The following is a 24,621-nucleotide window of genomic DNA, read 5'->3' on the forward strand; positions in this document are numbered from 1 at the left end:
AGGCCACTTGCTGGGAACCACTGAGTTACAGAGTTCAGCATCAGTGACAAGTAGACAGACATTCCTGAGGGTATGGATTGTCTCCAAGTTAAGTATTTTAGGCTGTTCAAGTGTTAATAAAGTGATCTAATACTTTGTGTGTGTGTGTGTGTGTGTGTGTGTGTGTGTGTGTGTGTGTGTGTGTGTGTGTGTTGTATCTACTAGATCTCCAGAAGTACCAAATCTAGGCTTGTTAGAACCCAATACAGAGGTGGCATGACTGTGACAAGTGTTTTTTCACCCAGCACTACAAGAAGTATCTTTCCACATTTCTTAATATTTATCTCAAATATGCATTCTAATATTATACCTTAGTAACATTTTGGTTGTGTCTTTCTTCTGCTGGGGGTGGAGGGGGGGGGGGGGGGGGAACACATTTTATTTACATTATTACAAAATTAAAATAGGCTACTAAGACTCGTTATAATTGGTATAACAATTGAAAACATGAACATTATCTTAAACACCTTACCAGCAGACAGCGAGTTCTAATCAAACAGAATGCATTACACCAGCTCAGTTTTCTAAATTAAAAGAAAGCAAGGAGTCTTGAGATCAAGTTGTCACTACTTTTCCACTACCACACCACGGAGGACAATGGGGGGCACCTTGGGAGAAAAGCATAACATTTACAGACACGAGTTTCCACATATTTTATTTAAGATGAGAACATGATACGCTGTTTTAATGAGCACAACTACAGGATTTCAAAAATGTGCAGTAAACTCATAACCAGGGAAAGCAGATATTATAAACAGCAAGAGAGGCAATACTATTATTTTTGCCAAGTTTACAGAATATTACCTACAAGGTTAACATATTCTATAGTCGGTGACAGCATTAATGCCCCTTGCTGCAGACCTCGCAAGGAATGCTGCATAGTCAACTCGGCTGAAAGAGCACAGACAGTAACTACATTACATTCTTGCACCTTGGCAACATCACAGACCGGCTCGTCTGAATCTGCTACATGTTTGAAGAAAGACTACACTTTAAAAATAAGGTCCCTTGGCTGTTTGTCAAACACTTGGCACCTTCTAGGTGTTTCATCCATTATGAGAAAATTGCATAACACAGGAATGAATCAACGTTTCACACATGTAAAACACAACAGAATGATCAAATATGACTTAAGTTTACACAATATGGAATGTGGAAACAGATTGAGTGCCGATTGGCTAGCTGCACAGCTGCGTACTGCGCAACCTCGGCCCAGAGGCCATAAATGCTGCTGTCGACTATATGGTCTAAGCTTTGTATAGGACTGTTTCACACAATTCTTACCAAATGAAGAAAGTATCGACCTGTTTTATGGCATGGAAGTATGAACAATGCTAAATTACTACATTCTTTGTGCAATACATATTTATTGACACTATTTCATTCACAAAATAGTTATCATATTACAATTTCAATTCTACATAAAACAAAAATCTTCATGGCATAACAAAACAAAGAGAAATTAAGGCAAATTTCAATCATATTCTCCTCTTCTGTGTACTTATGTATAAAACATTATTCCCTCGGATAAATGCATCACCATACTTGTTTTTTAACTGACCATTCACATATTCTTCAGTCTGTTCTAATGCAATGTTCATGTAACCATCAAGACAGGCAAGCACTCCTGCAAACAAAGATGTATAGAGCTTAAAACTTAATATTCTGGTTAGTGTGTCAAAGATTGTTTCTACTGACTGATGTCAAATTCTTAAGACCAAATTAATAAATTACACTGGAAAACACGTGCTTCCAAATCTAAATAATAATACTGGTCGTAAAAATTACTTAAACATAACCTTTTTAGCGAGATGATTCAACAACAGTTATACACTGACGTTCCAAAACATCACGAGCACTTCCCACCACAAGATGGGAGGCCGCTTGGTGGCACTAGGGGGTACATAACATGGTAAGGAAGTATATATGCAGAGCAGAGATGAATGTGGAATCACTCTAGATACAATTTGGGCCACAAATGGGAAAACTGACAAACATAAGTGACTTTGACAAAGGGCAGATATGTTATGGTGCCACACCTGGGAATGTGCATTTCAAAAATGGCAGAGCTGATCAGCTATTTGTGTAGTACTTCTGTGTGCATCTGTGAAATGTGATGGAAGGACGGTGAAACCAGAGGTAAGCAAGATGGTACAGCCTGATCTGCACAGCAGGATTAGTTGGTTTGTGGGATTGAAGGGACCAGACTACTGGGGCCATCGCTCCCTTTTTCCATGAACTTTAAACACCCACAAAGAATAAGAACAAACAATGGTGATGCCAAGAGACAACACAGGACAAGAAAGAGACAGAGACCAGAAAAAAGGAAATAAAATCACACCGAGTGTGACAGTGGTTGGCCAACCACAGAAACAAAAAACGAAAAGTCAACCACCAAGAAACGCACTAAAAACCTGTCTAAATAAGTAGGCCAAAGGCCAGACTCAACACAAAAAAAGGACACACACTTAGATCAAGCGATAAAAACCACCTGCACGAATAAAACTCAAAACCAAATTTGCCATCACAATGTCATCTGATAAAAGTGCAGGAAGCTTATAAGGCAGCGCAAACGTCTGCCTCAGGGGAGTTAAAAGCGGGCAGTCCAACAAGATGTGGACCACCGTCAAAGCTGACCCGCAGCGACAAAGGTGGGTCCCCGCAGCACAATAAATAGCTGTGTGTAATCCAGGTGTGGCAAATGCACAGCCAGCACAGGACAACAGAGTCCTTGCGAGAGATCCGCAAGGAGGAGCACCATGCACCGGTAGCCTCCTTGATGGCCCAAAGTTTGTTGGGTGAAGGAAGGGTGTGCCATTCTTCACCCCAGGTGCGAAGTACCTTCTGCCGCAAATCTGACCTGAGGTCACTCTCTGAAAGGCCAATCTCCAAGGCTGGTGTATGGACAGCCTGTTTGGCCAGCGCATCAACACGTTCATTTCCCGGGATGCCAATATGACCCAGGGTCCACACAAAGACCACAGAGCGGCCGCAATGGGCAAGAGTATGGAGGGTCTCCTGGATAGCGATCACCAGACGAGAACGAGGGAAACACTGGTCAATAGCTCGTAAACCGCTCAGGGAGTCACTACAGATAACTAAGGACTCACCTGAGCAGGAGTGGATATACTCTAGGGCGCAAGTGATGGCGACCAGCTCGGCAGTGAAAACACTGCAGCCAGCCGGCAATGAGTGTTGTTCATAATGATCCCCTGGGGTATGAGCATAACCGACACGACCAGCAACCATCGAACCATCAGTATAGACAACATCAGAGCCTTGAAATGTGTCAAGGATTGAAAGAAAGCAGCGGTGGAGGGCCTCAGGAGGGATTGAGTCCTTCGGGCCTTGTGCCAAATCGAGCCGAAGGCATGGGCAGGGCACACACCACAGGGGTATACACAGAGGGGCCCGGGAAAGAGCTGGAAGAGGAAAAACCTCAAGCCCAGAGAGAAGAGCTCTGACGCAAACCGCAATTATACACCCTGGCTGGGGCCGCTGTTCCGGAAGATTGACGACCGACTGAGGGAACAGTAGACGATAATTGGGATGCCCAGACAAGCTACAAACGTGTGTAGCATAAGCAGCCAGTAATCGTTGGCGCCAGAACTGCAATGGAGGAACACCTGCCTCCACAAGTATGCTGTTGACAGGGCTTGTCCGGGAAGCTCCAGTGGCGAGTTGGATCCCGCTGTGAAGGATGGGGTCCAGCAACTGCAATGTGGAAGGTGATGCCGAACTGTAAGCCAGACTCCCATAATCTAGACGGGACTGAATTAACACCTGGTACAGCCGTAGAAGGGTAGACCATTCAGCACCCCAGCTGGTGCAACTCTAAGCAACGCAACTCGGGAGGAACTATGGCTGGTCACAACTTGCACATGGAAGGAACGAAGCGACAGAAAATTTTGTATGAAAAGTGGGAGTGGACCCCGGAGACCCCAACCATGAAGCGTAGAGAGGATGTGATGTCGCCATGTCGTATTGTATGCCTTCCGCAGGTCAAAAAAGATGTCAACCAGATGCTGATGACGGGCAAAGGCCGTACGGATGGCCGACTCCAGGCACACCACATTATCAGTGGCAGAGCAGCCCTTACAGAACCCACCCTGAGACGGAGCCAGAAGGCCCCAAGACTCAAGTAGCCAACTCAACCTCCAGCTCACCATACGTTCGAGCAACTTGCAAAGAACGTTGGTGAGGCTAATGGGGTGGCAGCTGTCCACCTCCAGTGGTGCTCTTATTATTATTATTATTATTATTATTATTAAGCATTACAATCCATGAAGGCTTTTTGCTGCAGAATGGACAATGTTGAACCACTTTGTTCTGTCTTTACAAGTAATTTGCCACTGTCTGTCATGTCCTAGTTTTCTGAGATCGTCTTGAATATTGTCCAAGTATCTCATGCGTGGGCGTCCAAGAGGTCGTCTTCCGGTGGGAATCTCTTCAGTCACTTTCTTGATGGTCCTGTTTGGTGGTGCTCTGATGACATGCCCTATCCATTTCAGTCTTTTGGCTTTAATTTTGGCCACTATATCGGAGTCTTTATATAATTTGTAAATTTCATTGTTATTTAGCAATCTCCATTCATCACTGATCCTATCTCTTATGGGTCCAAATATTTTTCTCAAAATTTTTCGTTCAAATACTCTTAATCTGTTTTCCTCTTTTTTTGTGAGAGTCCAGGTTTCAGATCCATAGGTGAGTACTGGTATAATCAATGATTTGTATACTTGTAATTTGGTGTTCCTAGAAATTAACTTGCTTTTGAAAACAGTCAAGAGACTATAGTAGCATTTGTTAGCCTTCTGAATTCGTGATTCTATTTCAATTTTTATGGAGTTGTCAGAGGTTACTATTGTACCAAGGTAATTAAATTCATTTGTCTTTGTGAAAGCTGTGTTATTAATTTGCAGTACATTATTATTTGATGGATAGCGGGATAAGATAAAGTACATTGTTTTGTCTGTATTCAGCTGGAGGCCTGTGCCATTTGTGGCTTTAATTAATTGTGCTGTAAGAAGCTTCAAATCATTCTCACTGTCAGATAATAATGCAATGTCATCAGCGTATGCTACAATATTAATTTTGCTTTCCAGTTGTGCTCCAATTTGTAGTAGCTTTACTTTTTGAATTATTCTATTGATTACTATGTTAAAAAGAACTGGTGAGAGTGAATCCCCTTGTTTGACTCCAGTTTTAACCTCAAAGTCTTCAGAAAGTTTGCTGGCTACTTTTATTTTGTATTTTGAGTTTAAAGTGCAAGATTTTATTAAATTTATCAATTTGTTAGGGATGCCAATCTGCCTCATGCACTTCCATGGTGCTCTTGCCAGGTTTAAACATGGGGATTATGATGCTTTCCCGCCATTGCAACAGGAACTCACCCTCAACCAGAAATGGTTGTTAAGGTCTAGGAGGTGTCGCTGGCAGTCCACCGAGAGGTGTTTGAGCATCTGACAGTGGATGTGATCTGGCCCGGGTGCCGTATCAGGAAAAGCGGCTAGGGCACTTCGAAATTCCCACTCACTGAACAGAGCGTTGTACGATTCAGGGGGGCACATGTGAAATGAAAGGCTCCGACGTTCCAACCGCTCTTTCAAGGAGCGGAAGGCCAGTGGGTAATCTGCAGAAGCAGAACTCTGAGCAAAATGCTCCGCTCAGCAGTTTGTAATTGTGTCGAAGTCAGTACAGACTGCTCCATTCCGTGAAAGCGCAGGTACGCTGACAGGGGTCCGATAGCCATTGTGTCACCTAATCTTGGCCCAAACCTGCAATGGAGAAATACGGAGGCCAATGGTGGAGACATACCTTTCCCAGCACTCCTGCTTGTGTTGCAAATAATGCTGCAGGCTCGCGCACGGAGCCATTTAAAGGCGATGAGATGTTCCAATAAGGGATGCCGCTTGTGACGCTGGAGTGCCCACCTGTGATCTGTAATCGCCTCAGTGATCTCAGGCAACCACCAAGGCACAGTCCTCCACCGAGGGGACCCAGAAGAACAGGGAATGACAGAATCTGTGGCAGTAACGATGCCAGTGGTGACCGAGTGAATCACTGCAGCAATGGCGTCATTGGAAAGAGGTTCAATAGTGGCAATGGAGGAGAACAATTCCCAGTCAGCCCTATTCATAGCCCATCAGCAGGGGCACCCAGAAGAGTGACGCTGTGGCAGTGACAGAAAGATCAGAAAGTGGTCACAACCACACAAGTCATCATGCACACTCCATTGGACAGATGGTAATAGGCTAGGGCTGCAGATCGAAAGGTCGATGGCTAAGTATGTACCATGCGCCACCCTGAAATGTGTGAAGGCACCATTATTTAAAATGGAAAGGTCGAGCTGTGCCAATACTTGCTCAAAGATGCTGCCTCGGACTGTTGCCACTGATCCACCCCACAGAGGATTATGGGCACTGAAGTCACCCAGTAACAGACAAGGTAGCGGCAATTGTGCTATCAGTGCAGCCAGGACATGCTGCGGGACATCACCATCTGGTGGAAGATAGAGACTGCAGACAGTTGATAAGTTGTCAGAGCTTAGGAAGATGGTGGAAAAAAACTGCTGCAGTTCCACTGGAGGATGACACTGTCCACGGCCAAGAAAGGTGTGAAGGGACCGGGGAGGCAGTTTACGCGGCTGGGTCACTTGCTGCCACCGACTGAGTACCCGTGCAAGTGACATCTATTGTGCCTGAGAGTCCGGCGAGATCTAGGTCCTCAGCGGACACCAGAATCTCTACCTCGCCCTCAGACGCAGAGCCTGTAGGTTGCAGTGGGGTGGGTGCCACCGCAAGTTCCTTCATCTTAGAGGTCTTCTTCTTTGACTTTACTAGCTGCTCCTTGGGTTTAACTGGCTGGGAGGGCTTCACCGATTCAGTCTCCGGGACGGAGGAGGATTGTGAAGCCCTATGGCCAGCTACTTGTGGGCTCTTATGCCACTGTCGGGCGTCATCCTTGCCACTTGTGGAAACCTGGGAAGGGAGGGACCCAAGGGACCCCTTGTGAGCGAGAAGAGCCGAAGAAGTTGGATGCTTCTCCTGCTTAGAAGTGGGGATGGAAGTCCCCAATTGGGGGGGGGGGGGGGGGAGGTGTGCTACTCCCAAAGTAGGTGGCAACATGGTAGGTAGTGCCCCCCATGGGCAAGGGGGCATGTGGAGTTATACAGCTCGGTGATCCGACTGGAATTCGCTGAACTGATGGGGCTATCATGGTTGTCGTGGCAGCGGCACAGGATGGAGTCGTTCATGTTTCCTCTTAACCTCAGTATAGGTCAGTCGGTCCAAGGTCTTGTATTCCATTATTTTCCGCTCTTTCTGTATGATCCTGCAGTCTGGCAAGCAAGACGAATGATGCTCTCCGCAGTTGACACAGATGGGAGGCGGGGCACATGGACTGTTGGGATGTGATGGGCGCCCGCAATCTCGACATGTGAGGCTGGAAGTATAGCGGGAAGATATATGGCCGAACTTCCAGCATTTAAAGCGCCGCATCTGGCGAGGGATATAGGGCTTGACATCAAAGCGGTAGACCATCACCTTGACCTTCTCCGGGAATGTATCACCCTCGAAGGCCAAGATAAAGCCACCAGTAGCAATCTGATTATCCTTCGGACCCCAATGAACGCGCTGGACGAAATGAACATCTCGACGCTCTAAATTGGTGCGCAGCTCATCGTCAGACTGCAAAAGAAGGCCCCTATGGAGAATAATACCCTGGACCGTATTTAAACTCTTATGGGGTGTGATGGTAACAAACATCCCCCAACTTGTCACAAGCAAGTAACCTTCGTGACAGGGCAGAGGATGCTGTTTTTATCAATACTGACCCAGAGCGCATTTTGGACAAGCCCTCCACCTCTTGAAACTTGTCCTCTAAATACTCTGAAGAATTGAGGCTTTGTTGACATGAAAGACTTCCTATCAGCTCTCCTACAAACTAGGAACCAAGGCAAATAAGTGTCACTGCCATCCTGAGCCTTATACTCCTCCCACGGTGTGGCTAGGTTGGTTGGTTGTTTGAGGTTTAAGGGACCAAACAACAAGGTCATCAGTCCCTTGTTTCAAATATACTCCATTCTGATAACGGGACATCTCAGAAAAGTCAGAACAATAAAACGGAAAAAGGGAAAAATGTAAAAGGGCAGTCATGTTGTCATTGGTAAAAAACAAATGAGGGAAGTCGGCAAGAGAACGAACCCAACACTATGCTGAAGCGGCATAGGCAAGACCACCTGTGACTTAAAAGGTACAACTGCTATAATGCAGAAAGTACGTATGGAAATAGAAAGACTAACCAAGCCTTAAAAAAAAAGGGTGAAAACAGAAGAAAAGGGGAAGAAAAGAGGATTCCAGACAGGGAGGTGAATCGGGAATCTCTGAACACTGCCTACAGTGGGAGACACCCAAACACTCACCGCCCTGCCCCAACACCAGAGAGAGATTAAAAACCTTAAAACTGAGAATAAAAACCACTCTGCCGGAGGAAACCGAGAACCAGAGAGACCATCCGGGAGTAGTCAGCCAACATCAAAGGTAAAGTGTGGGGGAGTCTGTACTTAGCACGCAGAGCCAAAAGAAGGGGGCATTCAACCAAAATGTGGGCCACTGACTGGAAGACTCCACAACCACATAGCGGGGGTGGCTCATCACGCAAAAGAAAACCATGGGTCAGCCTGGTATGGCCAATGCGGAGACGACACAGGGTGGTAGAGTCCTTTCGGGAGAGGCGAAAGGAAGAACGCCATGGGCCTGGTGTCACCTTAATTGCACGAAGTTTATTAGACAGTGGAGTAGCCTCCCAAGAATTGGCCCATGACTGTGCAAAGTGGGATTTGATGTGAAGCCGTAAATCCGCTGCAGGAGGGGTTACAGAAAACGAGGTGTAAGTAACTGCTCCCCCAGCCAAACGATCAGCGAGCTCATTACCCGGGATACCCACATGGCCAGGGACCCATAGGAAGTCAATGGAACAAGCAGCACGGTGAATATCAGCGAGATGGTCATGGATGGCAGAGACCAAGGGATGGCGCGAGAAACACCGGTCAATAGCAAGAAGGCCACTCATCGAGTCCGTACATAACAAAACGCGGTTGTGTGGGGATTGTTTAATAAAGGTAAGGGCCCGGGAAATTGCCATCAATTCCGCAGTAAACACCCCACATGTAGGTGGCAGCAGATGATTTTCCGTTCCAACAGAGGACGTGAAGGCATACCCAACATGATCAGCAGATTTAGAGCCATCAGTGTAAAAAACAACAGCATCCCGAAACTCCCATAAAATTTGGCGGAAAAAGGAACGGAACACCACCGGGGGGGGATGGAATCTTTCGGACCGCGGCGGAGTTCCATCCGAATTCGAGGCCGAGGAACTAACCAAGGAGGGGTGGAGGGGAGGGAGCGAGGAAGACAGGACAAAGAAGGAAGTTGAAAATCACGGTAAAGAGACGCAAGGCGCAGCCCAACCAGTAAACCCGCCCGAGGGCGGGAGTCGGGTGGGCAACGTCCATGGTCTGGGAACAGGATAGAATAGGAAGGATGAGTGGGAGAAGAACGGATAGTGAGGGCATAAGACACCAGAAGCTGGGACCGCCGAACTGAAAGGGGAGGGATCCCAGCTTCAACCAGGAGACTATCAACAGGGCTAGTAGGGAAGGCACTGGTGGCCAAACGGATACCACGATGGTGGACTGGATCCAGCACGTGCAGTGTGGAAGGAGCAGCTGAACCATAAACTTGACAACCATAGTCCAAACGAGACAGAACTAGAGCACAATAAAGACGGAGGAGGAGGGAACGGTCCGCACCCCAAGAAACTGTGGAACCACAGGCAATCGTTATGCAGCGAGATAGAGCTCTGGATCAGGGTGGATCGTAGTACAGCGACAGAAGTGGACCACCCGCGATTTTAAAGGAGAGAATTGAAACCCGTGTGAGAGGGTCCATGCAGAGGCACGCCGTATAGCCACCTGGAGCTGCCGTTCTGCAGATGCCATCGAGGAGGAACTAACCCAAATCCAGAAATCATCCACATACAGGGCAGGGGCGACCAAGGGACCGACAGAGGCCCCAAGTCCATCGATAGCAATGAGGAAAAGAAGGACACTCAAGACAGAACCCTGTGGGATGCCCGTCTCCTGGGTCCGTGGAGAACTAAAAGCAGTACCAACTCTAACTCTGAATGACCGATGGATCAGGAACTGGCGGATAAAAATTGGGAGTGGGCCCCGAAGACCCCACTGATGAAGGGTTAGTAAGATGTGATGGCGCCAGGCCGTGTCATAGGCCTTGTGAAGATCAAAAAACACAGCAACCAAATGGCGGCGCTGGGAAAAAGCCTGCCGAACTGCGGATTCCAAGCGAAGTAAATGATCGATTGGAGATCGTCCCTCTCGAAAGCCACACTGGTAAGGGGACAATAGATCCCGAGATTCGAGGACCCAAGTGAGCCGACGGGCTACCATCCGTTCAAGTAACTTACAAACAACATTGGTCAAACTAATTGGCCGATAGCTGTCAACAGATAGGGGGTCCTTACCAGGCTTAAGGACAGGAACCACAATGCTATCCCTCCACTGAGAAGGGAAGTCACCCTGGAGCCAGATACGGTTAAACACCTGAAGAAGATGTTGCCGTTGTGGAGCACTGAGATGTTGAAGCAGTTGGTTATGAATGGAATCTGGGCCAGGGGCCGTATCATGAGAAGAAGATAGAGCAGAAAGAAATTCCCATTCAGTAAAGGGTTCGTTGTAAGATTCTGACTCACAAGTGGTGAAACATAAGGTGAAAGCTTCAGCCTGCTGTTTTTGATGAAGGAAAGCAGCTGGATAGGAGGCTGACGTTGATGCCACTGCAAAATGGGTCGCAAGATGTTCTGCGAGAACTAATGGGTCCGTACAAATGCCATCTGGGAGGTGAAGGCCTGGGAGGGTGGACTGCCGATGGCAACCTTGGAGAGAGCGAAGTTTGTTTGTTTTTTTTTTTTTTTTTTGTGGTTTTCGGGCGCACAACTTCAATGGTCATTAGCGCCCTGACTACTCTAAGAATGCACCGCGAGGCACAAGTTGACAACAACTAAAAGGGAAAACACAATAAAAGACAGACTGACAGGCAGAGGATTAAAAAACATCATCAAATGTCCTTAGCGAGGTTTGTCAAATTGATAAAACAAAGAACACGAGCAGCTGCTCGTGGGTCATCCGCTAAAATGGCATCTAAAGTAGTAGGCAGGTTAAGATCGAGGCGCAGTGTTGTAAGATCGGGACAGGACATTAAAATGTGACTAACCGTCAGCAAGTGCCCACATGGGCAGAACGGCGCCGGCGCAGCCGTCAGCAGATGGCGATGGCTGAACCGGCAGTGTCCAATTCTTAACCTTGCTAAAACGACCTCCTCCCGCCGAGAAGGGCGTGAGGAGGACGTCCAAGCCACGGGAAGAGGTTTTAAGGCCCGAAGCTTGTTGTCGGTAAGTGCAGCCCAATCGGCATGCCACAGCGACACAACGCGCCGACAAATGACCCTGCTAAAATCGGACGAAGGGACACGACAAGAAGCTGCCCGAGGCTGGAGGACCGCAGCCTTGGCCGCGGCATCTGCAGCTTCGTTCCCAGGGATACCGACATGGCCAAGAACCCACATAAAGCTAACCGGCGTACCGTCGTCCACCAGCTGCTGAAGAGAGCGTTGGATCCGGTGTACGAAAGGGTGAACCGGGTACGGATCACTGAGGCTCTGGATGGCGCTCAGGGAATCTGAGCAGATGACATAAGCAGAATGTCGGTGGCGGCAGATGTACAGAACAGCCTGATAGAGGGCAAAGAGCTCAGCTGTGAAGACCGAACAATGGCCATGGAGCCGGTATTGGAAACTTTGTGCCCCGACAATAAAGGAACACCCGACCCCGTCATTGGTCTTAGAGCCATCTGTATAAATGAAAGTCATGTTGTTGAACTTCGAACGAAGTTCCAAAAAACGGGAGTGGTAGACCGAACCGGGGGTGACCTCTTTGGGGAGCGAGCTGAGGTCGAGGTGAACGCGGACCTGAGCCTGGAGCCAAGGTGGCGTGCGGCTCTCGCCCACTCGAAAGGTTGCAGGGAGTGAAAAATGAAGGTGTTGAAGGAGGCGACGAAAGCGAACTCCAGGGGGTAACAAGGCAGAGACATACAACCCGTATTGAAGGTCAAGAGAGTCGTCAAAAAAGGAACGATAAGAAGGATGGTCGGGCATTGACAGTAGCCGACAGGCATACCGACAAAGCAGTATATCGCGCCGGTAGGTGAGTGGCAATTCGCCAGCGTCAGCATGAAGACTCTCTACGGGACTGGTATAAAATGCTCCGATCGCAAGTCGTAAACCCCGATGTTGTATGGAGTTAAGGCGGCGTAAGATGGATGGCCGTGCAGAGGAGTATACGAAGCTCCCATAATCCAGCTTGGAGCGGACGATCGACCGATATAGACGAAGTAGGACGGTTCGATCCGCTCCCCACGACATACCACTGAGAACACGGAGGACATTTAAAGAACGGGTACAACGGGCGGCCAAATATGACACATGTGGAGACCAGCTAAGTTTCCTGTCAAAGGTAAGGCCTAAAAATTTGATTGTCTCCACGAGTGGGAGAGCAACGGGACCGAGTCGTAAGGACGGTGGGAGAAACTCTTTGTAGCGCCAGAAGTTAATACAGACCGTCTTCTCGGCAGAAAAACGGAAGCCATTGGCGACACTCCAGGAGTAAAGACGGTCAAGAGAACGCTGAAGACAGCGCTCCAGGACACGTGGACACTGCGCGCTGCAATAGATGGTAAAATCGTCCACGAAAAGGGAGCCTGATACATCAGCTGGGAGGCAATCCATTATTGGATTGATCGCGATGGCGAAGAGAGCGACGCTCAAAACTGAGCCCTGTGGCACCCCATTCTCCTGGCGAAAGGTGTCGGACAGGACAGAACCCACACGTACCCGAAACTGTCGATCCATTAAAAAGGAACGAATAAAAAGAGGGAGGCGACCGCGAAAGCCCCACGTATGCATGGTGCGGAGAATGCCCGCCCTCCAACAGGTGTCGTAAGCCTTCTCCAAATCAAAGAACACAGCCGCGGTCGGGCGCTTCCGCAAGAAGTTATTCATGATGAAGGTCGACAAGGTAACCAGATGGTTGACAGCAGAGCGGCGCCTTCGAAATCCACATTGTACATTGGTAAGCAGGCGTCGGGACTCGAGCAGCCAAACCAATCGAGAGTTAAACATTCGCTCCATCACTTTACAGACACAGTTGGTAAGCGAGATAGGTCGATAACTGGAAGGCAAGTGCTTGTCCTTCCCCGGCTTAGGAATCGGGACAACAATAGACTCGCGCCAGCATGCGGGAACATGTCCCTCAATCCAGATGCGATTGTATGTACGAAGAAGAAAACCTTTACCCGCAGGAGAAAGGTTCTTCAGCATCTGAATATGAATAGAATCAGGCCCGGGAGCGGAGGACCGCGATCGGCCAAGTGCGGTTTCGAGTTCCCGCATGGTGAATGGGGCATTATAACTTTCACAATTCGAGGAGCGGAAGTCACGTGGCCTAGCCTGCTCGGCCTGTTTGCGGGGGAGGAAGGCAGGGTGGTAATGAGCGGAACTCTAAACCTCGGCGAAAAAGCGGCCGAAGGCATTGGAGACAGCCTCAGGGGCCACAAGGACTTCATTCGCGACCTTCAAGCCAGAAACTGGGGAGTGGACCTTAGTGCCAGATAGCCGGCGCAGGCTACCCCAGACAACAGAAGAAGGAGTAGAACTGTTGAAGGTGCTGGTGAAAGCAGCCCAGCTGGCTTTCTTGCTTTCTTTAATAATACGACGACACTGAGCACGTAATCGTTTATAATTAATACAATTCGCCACTGTAGGGTGGCGTTTAAAGGTGCGTAAAGCACGTCGACGAGCACGTAAAGCGTCCCTACATGCTGCGGTCCACCAGGGGACCGGTACGCGACGTGGAGAAGAAGTAGGGTGAGGGATGGAATATTCAGCAGCAGTGAGAATGACTTCCGTGAGGTGTGCGACCTGACGATCGCAGCTTGTGAAGGTTTGATCCTGAAAGGTCGCCCTGGAAGAGAAGAGCCCCCAGTCTGCCTTGGAGATGGTCCAACGAGAGGAGCACGGAGAGGGAGTATGCTGCAGGAGATGGATAACACACGGGAAGTGGTCGCTCGAATATGTATCAGCAAGTGCATACCACTCAAACCGGCGTGCAAGTTGGGGAGTACATATAGAGAGGTCTAAATGGGAATAGGTATGAGATGTGTCCGAAAGAAAAGTAGGGGCGCCAGTATTGAGGCAGACAAGATTGAGCTGGTTGAAAAGGTCTGCTAACAAGGAGCCCCTCGGGCAAGATGCTGGAGAGCCCCAAAGAGGATGGTGGGCATTGAAGTCTCCAGTTAACAAAAATGGTGCAGGTAGCTGAGCAATAAGTTGCGTCATGTCTGCCCTGGTAACGGCAGATGACGATGGAGCGTAAACGGTACAAAAGGAAAACGTAAAAGTGGGGAGAGTAATGCGGATGGCAACTGCCTGCAGGCCGGTTTGCAACGTGATGGGATCGTAGTATATATCATCCCGGACCAGCAACATAACCCCTCCATGAGCTGGGATACCTACCACAGGGGGTAGGTCAAAACGCACAGAGGTGTAGTGTGCCAAGGCAATTTGATCGCATGGGCGTAGCTTCGTTTCCTGGAGGGCTACGACGAGCGGACGATGCGAGCGGAGCAGCAACTTCAAGTCCTCTCGGTTGGAGCGAATGCTGCGAATATTCCAGTTAATAAGTGCCATCGTAAGAAAAGGAAGATGAGAGAAGGGGTCACCTCGAAGGCCGCTTAGGGCCTGGCTTCGAGCGAGCACTGCCGCCGCTAGCAGGAGGCGGACAGTCATCGTCCATGGGGTCTATAGGGTCATCTGCCATCTCAGGAGGATGGCCGGGAGGGGGAGCTTCCTCCGCCGGTGAACGGCCAGATGTTCGGCTACCAGCGGTGCGGCCAGGCGAAACGGATGACGGCCTGGGGCGGCAACCGCTGGGTGGCGCAGGAGAAGAAAGGCGCCGCGGCGGAGAAGGAGAACTGTGCTTCCTATGCGCCTTTTTAGAAGGACGTTTGGTGGAAGTACCGGTCGAAGGCTGGGAGGTCGAGGGACGGAGGAAGTCTGCACGGGATGGTTCCTTCTTGAAGGCCCGTGCATCTGACTTCGGGGTCTTCGACTGAGCAGAAGCTGAGGAAGTGGCTGGTGTCTGTGGGGTGATGGGAGGAAGAGGAGACGTCGACCGCGCGATCTTAGCACTGGCCGAACGGACGACCGTGGTGCTGAAGGTCAGATCGCATGTCTGGGTTGCTACCTCCCGGGTAGTCCGAGGAGAGGCGAGGACAGTGCTGTATTTCCCCGCTGGGAGCAGCGTGGGCTTCCTACTAGCCAATAGCTTGCGAGCAGCCGAGGTGGACACTTTCTCTTTGACTCGAATTTCCTGGATACAGCGTTCTTCCTTATAGACAGGACAGTCGCGGGAGGATGCGGCATGGTCACCCTGACAGTTCACACAACGAGGAGACGGAGGTGGACAGTCACCCTCATGGGCATCCCTGCCACAAGTGACACATTTAGCCGCATTGGAACAAGACTGTCGAGTGTGATTGAAACGCTGACACTGGTAGCAGCGCGTAGGTGTCGGGACATAGGGGCGAACAGAAATAACCTCGTAGCCCGCCTTGATGCGCGATGGCAGCTTAACACTATCGAAGGTTAAGAAAAGTGTCCGGGTCGGTACAAGGTCATTGTTGACCTTTTTCATGACCCGATGGACAGCCGTCACGCCCTGCTCAGCGAGGAAAGATTGAAGCTCCTCGTCAGTCAATCCGTCGAGAGAGCTACTATAGACTACACCACGAGACGAATTCAAAGTGTGGTGGGCCTCCACCCGGACAGGGAACGTGTACAAGAGTGTGGCCCGAAGCAGTTTTTGTGCCTGAAAGGCACTCTCAGTTTCTAGTAATAAGGTACCGTTACGCAACCTGGTACAAGATTTGACAGATCCGGCTATGGCATCTACGCCCTTCTGGATAACGAAAGGGTTGACAGAGGAAAAATCCTTTCCGTCCTCAGATCGAGAAACTACGAGGAACTGTGGGGCAGGCGGTAGTATTTTTGTCACTGTTGGCTGGTCACGTTTCCGTTTGTGGGTCGAAGTCGAAAGCGATGGAGTAGAATCCATTGCGGAGGAATCCCCCATGATTGCCAGCGTCTCCGATGGCGCGCTCCTTCCTTGTGGGGACCCTCTCAGAGGGCACTCCCGCCTTAGGTGAATGTTTACACCTCAGGTCACACCTCCCGAGAAACAGACGGAGGGACCAATCGGCATGGTCAGAAGGTATCAGCTCAGGCAATCACCCCTCCCCGGGCCTGGCCTTTACCAGGGGGTACGCGCGTGCCTTACATGTCTACCCAGGGCGGGGACTTAGAGAGAGCGAAGTGTAGCCCATACCTGTGACAGAGGGACAGTGGAACCAAGGGAAGAAACGAATCGTTCCCAACATATCCGCTTGCTCTGTTTGATTAAATAACGGGCTTTAGCGCGAAGGCGTTTAAAGGTAGTAAGGCTGGCTACGGATGGGTGCCTCTTAAAGTGTTGCAAAGCTCGACGGCGATCACAGATGGCAATGGCAATGGCCGTACTCCACCACGGGACGTGCCGGCGATGAAATGGGCCAGATGAGCACGGGACAGCAAGGTTAGCAGCGCGAACAATCGCGTCAGACACGTCACGTAGGACGTCATCAATACAACCCAACAAAGAGGGAGAAAACTCGACCTGTGCAGCGTATAGAGGCCAATCGGCGCGGTGGAAAGACCAATGAGGTAACCTGTCCATCGGGGAGCGGGAAGGGAGTGTGACAATCAACGGGAAATGGTCATTATCACAAAGGTCGTCGTGTGGCGACCAGTGTAATGAAGGGAGGAGAGAGGGAGAAGGAAGAGAAAGATCAATGGCAGAAAAGGTACCATGACCGGCACTGAAATGAGTAGGGGAGCCATCATTAAGAAGGCACAGGTCATGGTCTGCAATAAATTGGTCTATAAGAAGACCTCGTCCAGATGGAAAGGCACTGCCCCACAAAGGATGATGAGCATTAAAATCCCCAAGGAGGAGGAAGTTGCTGAAGAAGGGTGGTCAAGGCAGCAGGTGTAAGAGTCCTGTCAGGAGGGAGATAAAGATTGCAAACTGTGACTGCAGAGTCTAAGTGGACCCTAACAGCAACAGCTTCCAATGTAGTTTGGAGAGGAATCCACGTGCTAGCAATGTCTGTACGGACCAACGTACAAACGCCACCAGAAGCCCGCAAGGGTCCGACCCGATTTCGACAGAAAACACAGAACCCACGGAGGGTCGGTGAGTGAGCATCAGTAAAATGAGATTCCTGGAGAACCACACAAGCTGCAGAGTAGGACGAAAGAAGGGATTTCAATTCCAGAAGGTGACGATAGTATCCATTACAATTCCATTGGAGAACCACAGAACCATGGTTTAAATGAGGGCTGAACACGCTAAATCCAGTCATACCGCCGGGTCCCCACCCGTCACCGACAAGGAGGGGGCGACATCCATGAACGACAGGTCAGAATCTGGTTGTGAAGTCGGGGAAGGGACCTCCGGTGACACCAGAAGCTCTTTGTCCCGGGACTTATGTTTCTTCTTCTTTTCAGGCTGAGATCGAGGAGGGCTGTGTGGCATAAAGGAGCCAGCTGCAGCAAGATCAGGAACAGAAAGAGACCGGGCGACCTGGGGGCTGACAGACCGCGGCTCGCGCGGGCGCTGCGCGGCAGCAGACCTTTGACCTGGAAGGTGCCGGGAAGGGGCATCCCGGGAGAGGCACCCTTGACCGGCAGACGCCGAAGGAGTGGGACACTTCTCCGGCTGGGGAGGGGGAGCAGCGCCCATAGGAGAAGGTGTGGGAGCCACAGGGGAGGGGGGAAGGAGAGGGGTCCGGGATGGGGGTAAGGAAGGGGGAGGAAGGGGTGAAGATGTAACCAAGGCGTAACTAGATGTCATGGACACAGGGTGCAGTCGTGCATATTTCTTACGGGCCTCTGTGTAGCTTAAACGATCGAGGGACTTATACTCCTGTATCTTTTTTTCTTTCTTATATACTGGGCAATCTGGTGAACGTGGAGAATGACTACCATGACAATTTACACATACAGGAGGGGGAACACAGGGACTCCCCTCATGGAGTGGACATCCACAGTCACCACAGAGAGGGTCCTGGGAACAGCGAGAAGACATGTGGCCAAAACGCAAGCACTTAAAACACCTCATAGGAGGTGGGATGTACGGCTTCACATCACAGCGATAGACCATAATCTTAACTTTCTAAGGAAGGGTATCCCCTTCAAAGGCCAGGATAAAAGCACCAGTATCAATACGATTATCTTTAAGACCCTTCTGAACACGCTGAACAAAGTGAACACCCCGCCGTCCGAGATTGTCTCTAAGTTCCTCATCAGTTTGAAGGATGAGATCTCTGTGAAAAATCACACCTTGTACCATATTTAGAGACTGGTGAGGGGTAATGGACACAGGAATTGTGCCAAGATGGGTACAGGCACGAAGGGCCGCAGATTGGGCAGCTGAAGCAGTTTTTATCAGCAACGAACCCGACCGCATCTTGTTCAGGGAGTCCACTTCGCCAAACTTGTCTTCAATGTGTTCCACAAAGAATAAAGGTTTGACACTGGTGCAAGTATCACCATCAGTCCAAGTGCAAACTAGATAACGGGGGAAAGGTTTTGCCCCTAGCCGACGGGCCTGACCCTCTTCCCAGGGGGTAGCCATGGAAGGGAAGGCCGAAGGGGCAAGAGAAGCAGCACTTGAGGAATCAGTTCCACGCAGAGAGACGGCCACAGAAGAACGGCCAGAGTTTTGGACCCGTATGCGTTTCATCTGCATAGCGTCCGCCCTGATACCACCCACTCCGATCAGGGGCTCTCCTCACGGGCGCCACCCAGCCACAGTAAGGGCCGTCTGGCATGGCGGCCATTGCCGGGAGTTCCGATGCTCCAGGATGACGAGCAACCACTCCAAGGCATGCATGAGGAGGTCACAGCTCAGGTATCAGAAGTGTGATCCCTGTGTGTTCAGGGGGCTCAACCAAAAGGGTACATAGTGACCCCACCACACGGGCTGGCTACCGTGCTGACTATGCACCCTAGCATCAGACAATGACGTGAAAGAAAAGGTGGAATGACTAGGAGGGCGCACGTCGGAGACACTAGGTAAGGTGCTCTTACCCAAATGGCTCACACTACGGAGGAGAAATTTTGTAATGGAGGTCAAACCCCAGAGGGGGACCCAGGAATGCCAAAAGGAGGAGATGATTACGCAACAAAGCTGGAGTGTAAAACCAACAGAACCAGGAGGATAGCGGAGGCCAACATAAGCAAGGACACCAATAGAGGGAGAGGAGAGGGCGAGGGGAAAGGAGCATGGAGGGGAAAGGAGGGGAAGGGAAAGGAAATGCAGCCTGGGAGAGAAAGAGGGCTGCAATGGCTCGGGGCCCCGTGCTCGCCACGCACATATCCACAAAAGAGTTGTGGACCCCCTGGGGGGGGGGGGGGGGGGGGAGGGCTAGGGAGGGGAACGATTTGGGATCATATTTCTGAGCGTTGAATTGAGCGCGAGAATGCTTAGAGACTGCTGGCGGCTGGCCACCAGTGAGAAATGATGTACCATGCTTCATTGTGGGTCATCCGCCCTGATGCCACCCACTCCGACCAAGGGCCCTCCCCACGGGCGCCACCCAGCCTCAGCAAGGGCCACCTGGCAGGATGGATATTGCCGCGAGTCCCGATGCCCCAGGGAGACAGGCATCTACTCCTTGGCATACATGGGAATCATCAGGCATCAGCAGAGCAATCCCTGTGTTGTCATGGGGCTACAACCAACAGGGTACATGGTGGCCCCACCACAACGAACTGGCTACTGTGCTGGTTATTAGGTGCAAGGAAGTCCATGGTCGTTGTCTCCGGAAAAAGCAACACTGCACAGTGCATGGTGGAAATCGCACCCAGGAATGCATCCTCTCCCAAGAGATGGAGAACGAGCAGGATGGCAATGCAACGACGAGAAAGCTGGCTAAAGGTCTCAATGCACGATGGACACAATGCACCATGTAACGCGCCCTTCCCCAGTTGGCTCGCTCTTTGGAAGAATTTGAAAATATAGAGGTCAAACCCGAGAGGGGACCATCACATACAGGCCAAAACATTTGAGACTCCTTTTAGTCGCCTCTTACGACAGGCAGGAATACTGTGGGCCTATTCTAACCCCCGAACCTGCAGGGGGGTGTACAGCAGAATATACAGCAACCTGTAGCACACGTTTGTTTTGTTTTACAGCACAAATACAACTAAGGTCAAATGTGCCCATGCCAGAACCTTATAACACTAAGACAAAAAAGGAGTTAAAGCGACTACACATTAAGCCCATTCAATGAAAGGAAACAGAGCTGAGTACAGGACATCCTCATGGAGAGATGTTCACAAAATCCGCTGTAGAGACAACGGAGGTTCCAAACTAATGATTAAATGTCCCTCGCCATAATGCTACAACAGATAAAAAGTAAAATGCAATAGTCAACAGCCCGAGTTGTTCGCTAATACGACTGATAACTCAGACGGAAAACATACATTAGAATGTAAGTGGTTAAAAAAAGGGCACTTGGTCAGGAAATGGTGAATCATGAAAGGTTGATGATGAGCACAAAGCGGTGAGGGGTCACCACTTAACAAATGGTGATGTCTAAAACGACAACGTAGCTAAAATGATCTCTTCATGGCAAGAGGGCCAAGAGGAGGTAGGCCAAGCCACAGGGAGAAGTCTAAATTTCCCAGAGCTTGCTCCAATGAAGGGAAGAACAGTGGTGATGCCAAATTGACACCACCTGCTGACAAGAATGTGACATGGAGGAAGGAATGGATGAACTAGTGGGCTGTGGTAAAAGGACTGCAGCCTTGTTGCCTGTCAGACTGACATGACCACAGGCCCACATAAACATCACATCGGTTCCCTCAAGAGTGGGCAAGTGGACACTTTCTTGGACCCATTGCACTAAGGGATGGACTGTGTACAGCACACAGAGGCTTTAAAGGGCACTGAGAGAATCAGAGCACATGACAACTGAAAAGCCTGTGTCACCTCATGTACAGTGTGGCCTGATGCAGGACAAAGAGCTCTGCTGTAAATAATCAATAGTGTTCTGGAAGTCGATACTGAAAATCATCAGTGCCAATGATGAAGGCACACCCATCACCATGGTCGGTCCAAGAGCCATCAGCACACCCAAAGGCACTATTGTTAAGTTCCGTGAGAAGGTCGAGAAACTTACAGCGACTGACTGCATTCAGAGCAGTTTCTTCAGAAGTGAATGAAGTCTAAGTTGAATACTGGCTGCTACAAGAAGCCAAGATGGTAAAGGATTCACATCCATCAGGAAAGTGGCAGGTAGCACGAAGTTAAGATACCGGGGCAATATCTGAAAACAAACTCCAGGAGGCAACAGAGAAGAAGGACATGCCCCATACTGGTGGTCAATGGAGTCATAGAATAGAGGAGACATAGGATGGGTGATCGGGCATGGCAGACATACAGCATGCTATCTGCAGAGAACAGCACATCGGTATGACAGCAGTAGTTTGGCAGCTTCTATATAGAGATTATCAACCACAATGGTGGATTTTATTTAGACATGTAAGATGTATGGATGAGCAGATGCATAAACAAGACACCCACAGTCTAGTTTCAAACGGGCAAGGGATTGGTACAAACAGAGAAGAGTGGTCCGCTCCCATGAAGTACCACCTAGGACATGTAGGACATTAATGGACTGAGTGCAGCTGCAACCAGATAAGACATGTGAGAGGACCTACAAAGTTTCCTATCAAGGATGAGCCCGAGCAATTTCATAATTTCAGCGAACAGAAGAGCAACAGGCTAAAGATGTAAGGATGGTGGAAGAAATCCATTGTGCCACCAGAAATTCATACAAATAGATTCGTCAGAGGAAAAGCAAAAGCCATTGTTGAAGATGCTGCTCAAGGAGACAAGTTAGTGGAAACTGCAATAGACTGCAAACTTGTCAACGATAAGGGAGCCAGAGATGCTTTGTGGGAGACAGGCCATAATAGAATTAAGGGCTACAACAGAGAGGACAATACTGAGGATGGAGCTCTGAGGCACCCACTTTGCTGGATAAAGGTGTCCAACAAGGCAGAACCCACATATACCTTCAAATTCTGTCTTTTAAAAATTCCTGAAGGAAATTGGGTAGGCGGCCTCAGAAGCCCCACATATAGGGAGTACGGAGATACCAGTCCTCCAGCAGGTGTCATAGACTTTCTCCAAATCAAAAAACACGACCACAGGCTGGTATTTCTTCAGAAAAATGTTCGTGGACATGGGTTGACAAAGTGACAAGATAGTCAACCGCAGAATGGCGTGCTCAAAATCCACATTGTGCAGCAGTTAATAAATTGTGAGACTCCAGCCACCATATGATCCAAGCATGAATCATACATTCCATCACCCTGCAAATGGGGCGTTAGCTACAATGAAGGCTTAGGTATGATTACGACAGTGGCTTCATGCCAACATCTGGGAAACATGCCATCTGCCCAGATGCAATTGTACATATGAAGGAGAAAGTGCTTGCCTGGAAGAGAAAGGTACTGCAACATCTGAATGTGAACATCGTGCGGCCCTGGGCAGAAGATAGGGATGAAGTGAGAGCACGATCTAGCTCCCTCATAGAAAAGATGGCATTGTAGCACTCACAATGCTGAGAGGAGGTATCACCCAAGCCTCCTCCACTCATTTCCAATGGAGGAAGGTGGGGTTATAGTGTGTGGAGCTCAAAACCTCTGCTAAATAGTGGCCCAAGGTGTTGGAGATAGTCATAGGGTCCACAACAACATCACCCGTTATGGTCAGGCCAGAAATCGGGAAATGGACCTTCGTTCCAGAGAACCAATGGAGATTGCTCCACATGACGGAAGAGGGAGTGGAACTGTAAAAAAAAAAAAACAAGTAAATGAAATCCAGCTAACTTTTTTGCAATACTGAAGAACGCGATGACACTGTGCACGCAACTATTTATAACAAATACAGTTCACCATCGTAGGATGACTTAAAAATGAAGAGAACATGTCTACACATGCGAATTGTGTCGCAGCATGCCTCAGTCCACCAAGGGAACGGGACATGGCACGGTAAAGGTGAAGTGCGAGGCATGAACCATTCTGTGGCGGTAAGGAGAATGTTTGTAAGTTATTCTACCTGGTCATCACAACTGAGGAAGTGTCCTTCATCGATGGTCACCAGGGAGGAGTAAAGTCTCTAGTCAACCTTAGAAAACTCAATTGGGTTTACACGTAGGTAAGGTATGAGATAGAAAATGGATAGCACGTGGGAAATGTTCACTTTAGTATGTGATAGAGAGAATGGACCAATCGAGATGACAGGCAAGCTGGGCAGTGTAGAATGAGGGGTCTAAATGGGAATAGGTGTGCGTGGAGTCTGAAAAGAATGTGGGTGCTCCAGTGTAAAGGCAGACGAGTTGATTACAAAGCCAACAAAGAGGACACCTCTCCGACAGGTTCTGGAAGAGCCCCAGAGGAGATGGTGTGCATTAAAGTTACCAAGCAGTAAAATGGGGAGAGGGAGTTGCCCAATAGGCTGAAGGAATTCTGCCCCGGTGACAATGAATGACAGAGGGATGTAGACGGTACAAAGAGAAACGGTTAATGAAGGAAATGGGGACTGCAACAGCTTGCAGCTGGATGTTCATTGGTTTGCCTATTAATGTCATCCTGGATGGGCAGCATGACTCTTCCATAAGATGGAATGCCATCCTCAGGGAGAAAATCAAAGTGGACTGGAAGGAAATGCAAGAGAAAAAAAAAAGCCATCGTGAGACGCAATTTTGTTTCCTGCAGGCAGAAAACAAGCAGATGCTGTGATTCCAAGAGCAGCCATAAATCCTCCTTGCTGGATCTAATGCTGAGAACATTCCATTGGAGGAGAGTCATGATGGGGAAAGGGGGCTAGGGAAAAAATGAGGGGCTTGTCACCTTGGCAGCTGACAAGTGCCAGCCTTCGAAGACCCACTGCTACAGGGTGCAGAGACTATAGGATCCTGTTCCACGAGATCTCCAAAGGAGTCAGCATTTCCACTGTGCCAGGCTGAGGATTCCAGGGCAGAAAACTGTTGGCAGTATGTAGCGGCAAAACACAGGTCAGGCCAGAGAGGCATCAAGCTGTGACACCGTTGAAGAGGATCTCCGAGTCTGTGAAGAATACCATTTGCCTTTGTTTGATTTCTTGGAGCCTTTGTGGTCAGTAGATGAAGACTCAGATGCTTGTTAGCTTGAGGGACATAAAAAGTCTTTGTAGGAGTATTCCTTCTAGCCTTTCTGGCCTTTTGTGGTGTAGTATGTGATTTCACCACTGGAGGTGAAGATCTGGTGGCTTGCTGCACAGCTGGAGAGGAGACAGGGTTAC

At 49.4% G+C, this 24,621-nt stretch overlaps 1 protein-coding gene across 1 annotated transcript in view; it reads right to left on the reverse strand.

Moving 5' to 3' along the window:
• Nucleotides 1-1,378: 1,378 nt before the first annotated feature.
• LOC126262539 (U6 snRNA-associated Sm-like protein LSm6) overlaps nucleotides 1,379-24,621 on the reverse strand; it is a 30,113-nt gene continuing 6,870 nt past the window's right edge. Inside the window, exon 2 of the mRNA XM_049959220.1 lies at nucleotides 1,379-1,666. Coding sequence (XP_049815177.1) covers nucleotides 1,518-1,666 — 149 coding nt within the window. The 3' untranslated portion in view covers nucleotides 1,379-1,517. The remainder of the gene's footprint in view (nucleotides 1,667-24,621) is intronic.

Source organism: Schistocerca nitens, chromosome 6, assembly GCF_023898315.1.
Source record: "Schistocerca nitens isolate TAMUIC-IGC-003100 chromosome 6, iqSchNite1.1, whole genome shotgun sequence".
Lineage (NCBI taxonomy): Eukaryota > Metazoa > Arthropoda > Insecta > Orthoptera > Acrididae > Schistocerca > Schistocerca nitens.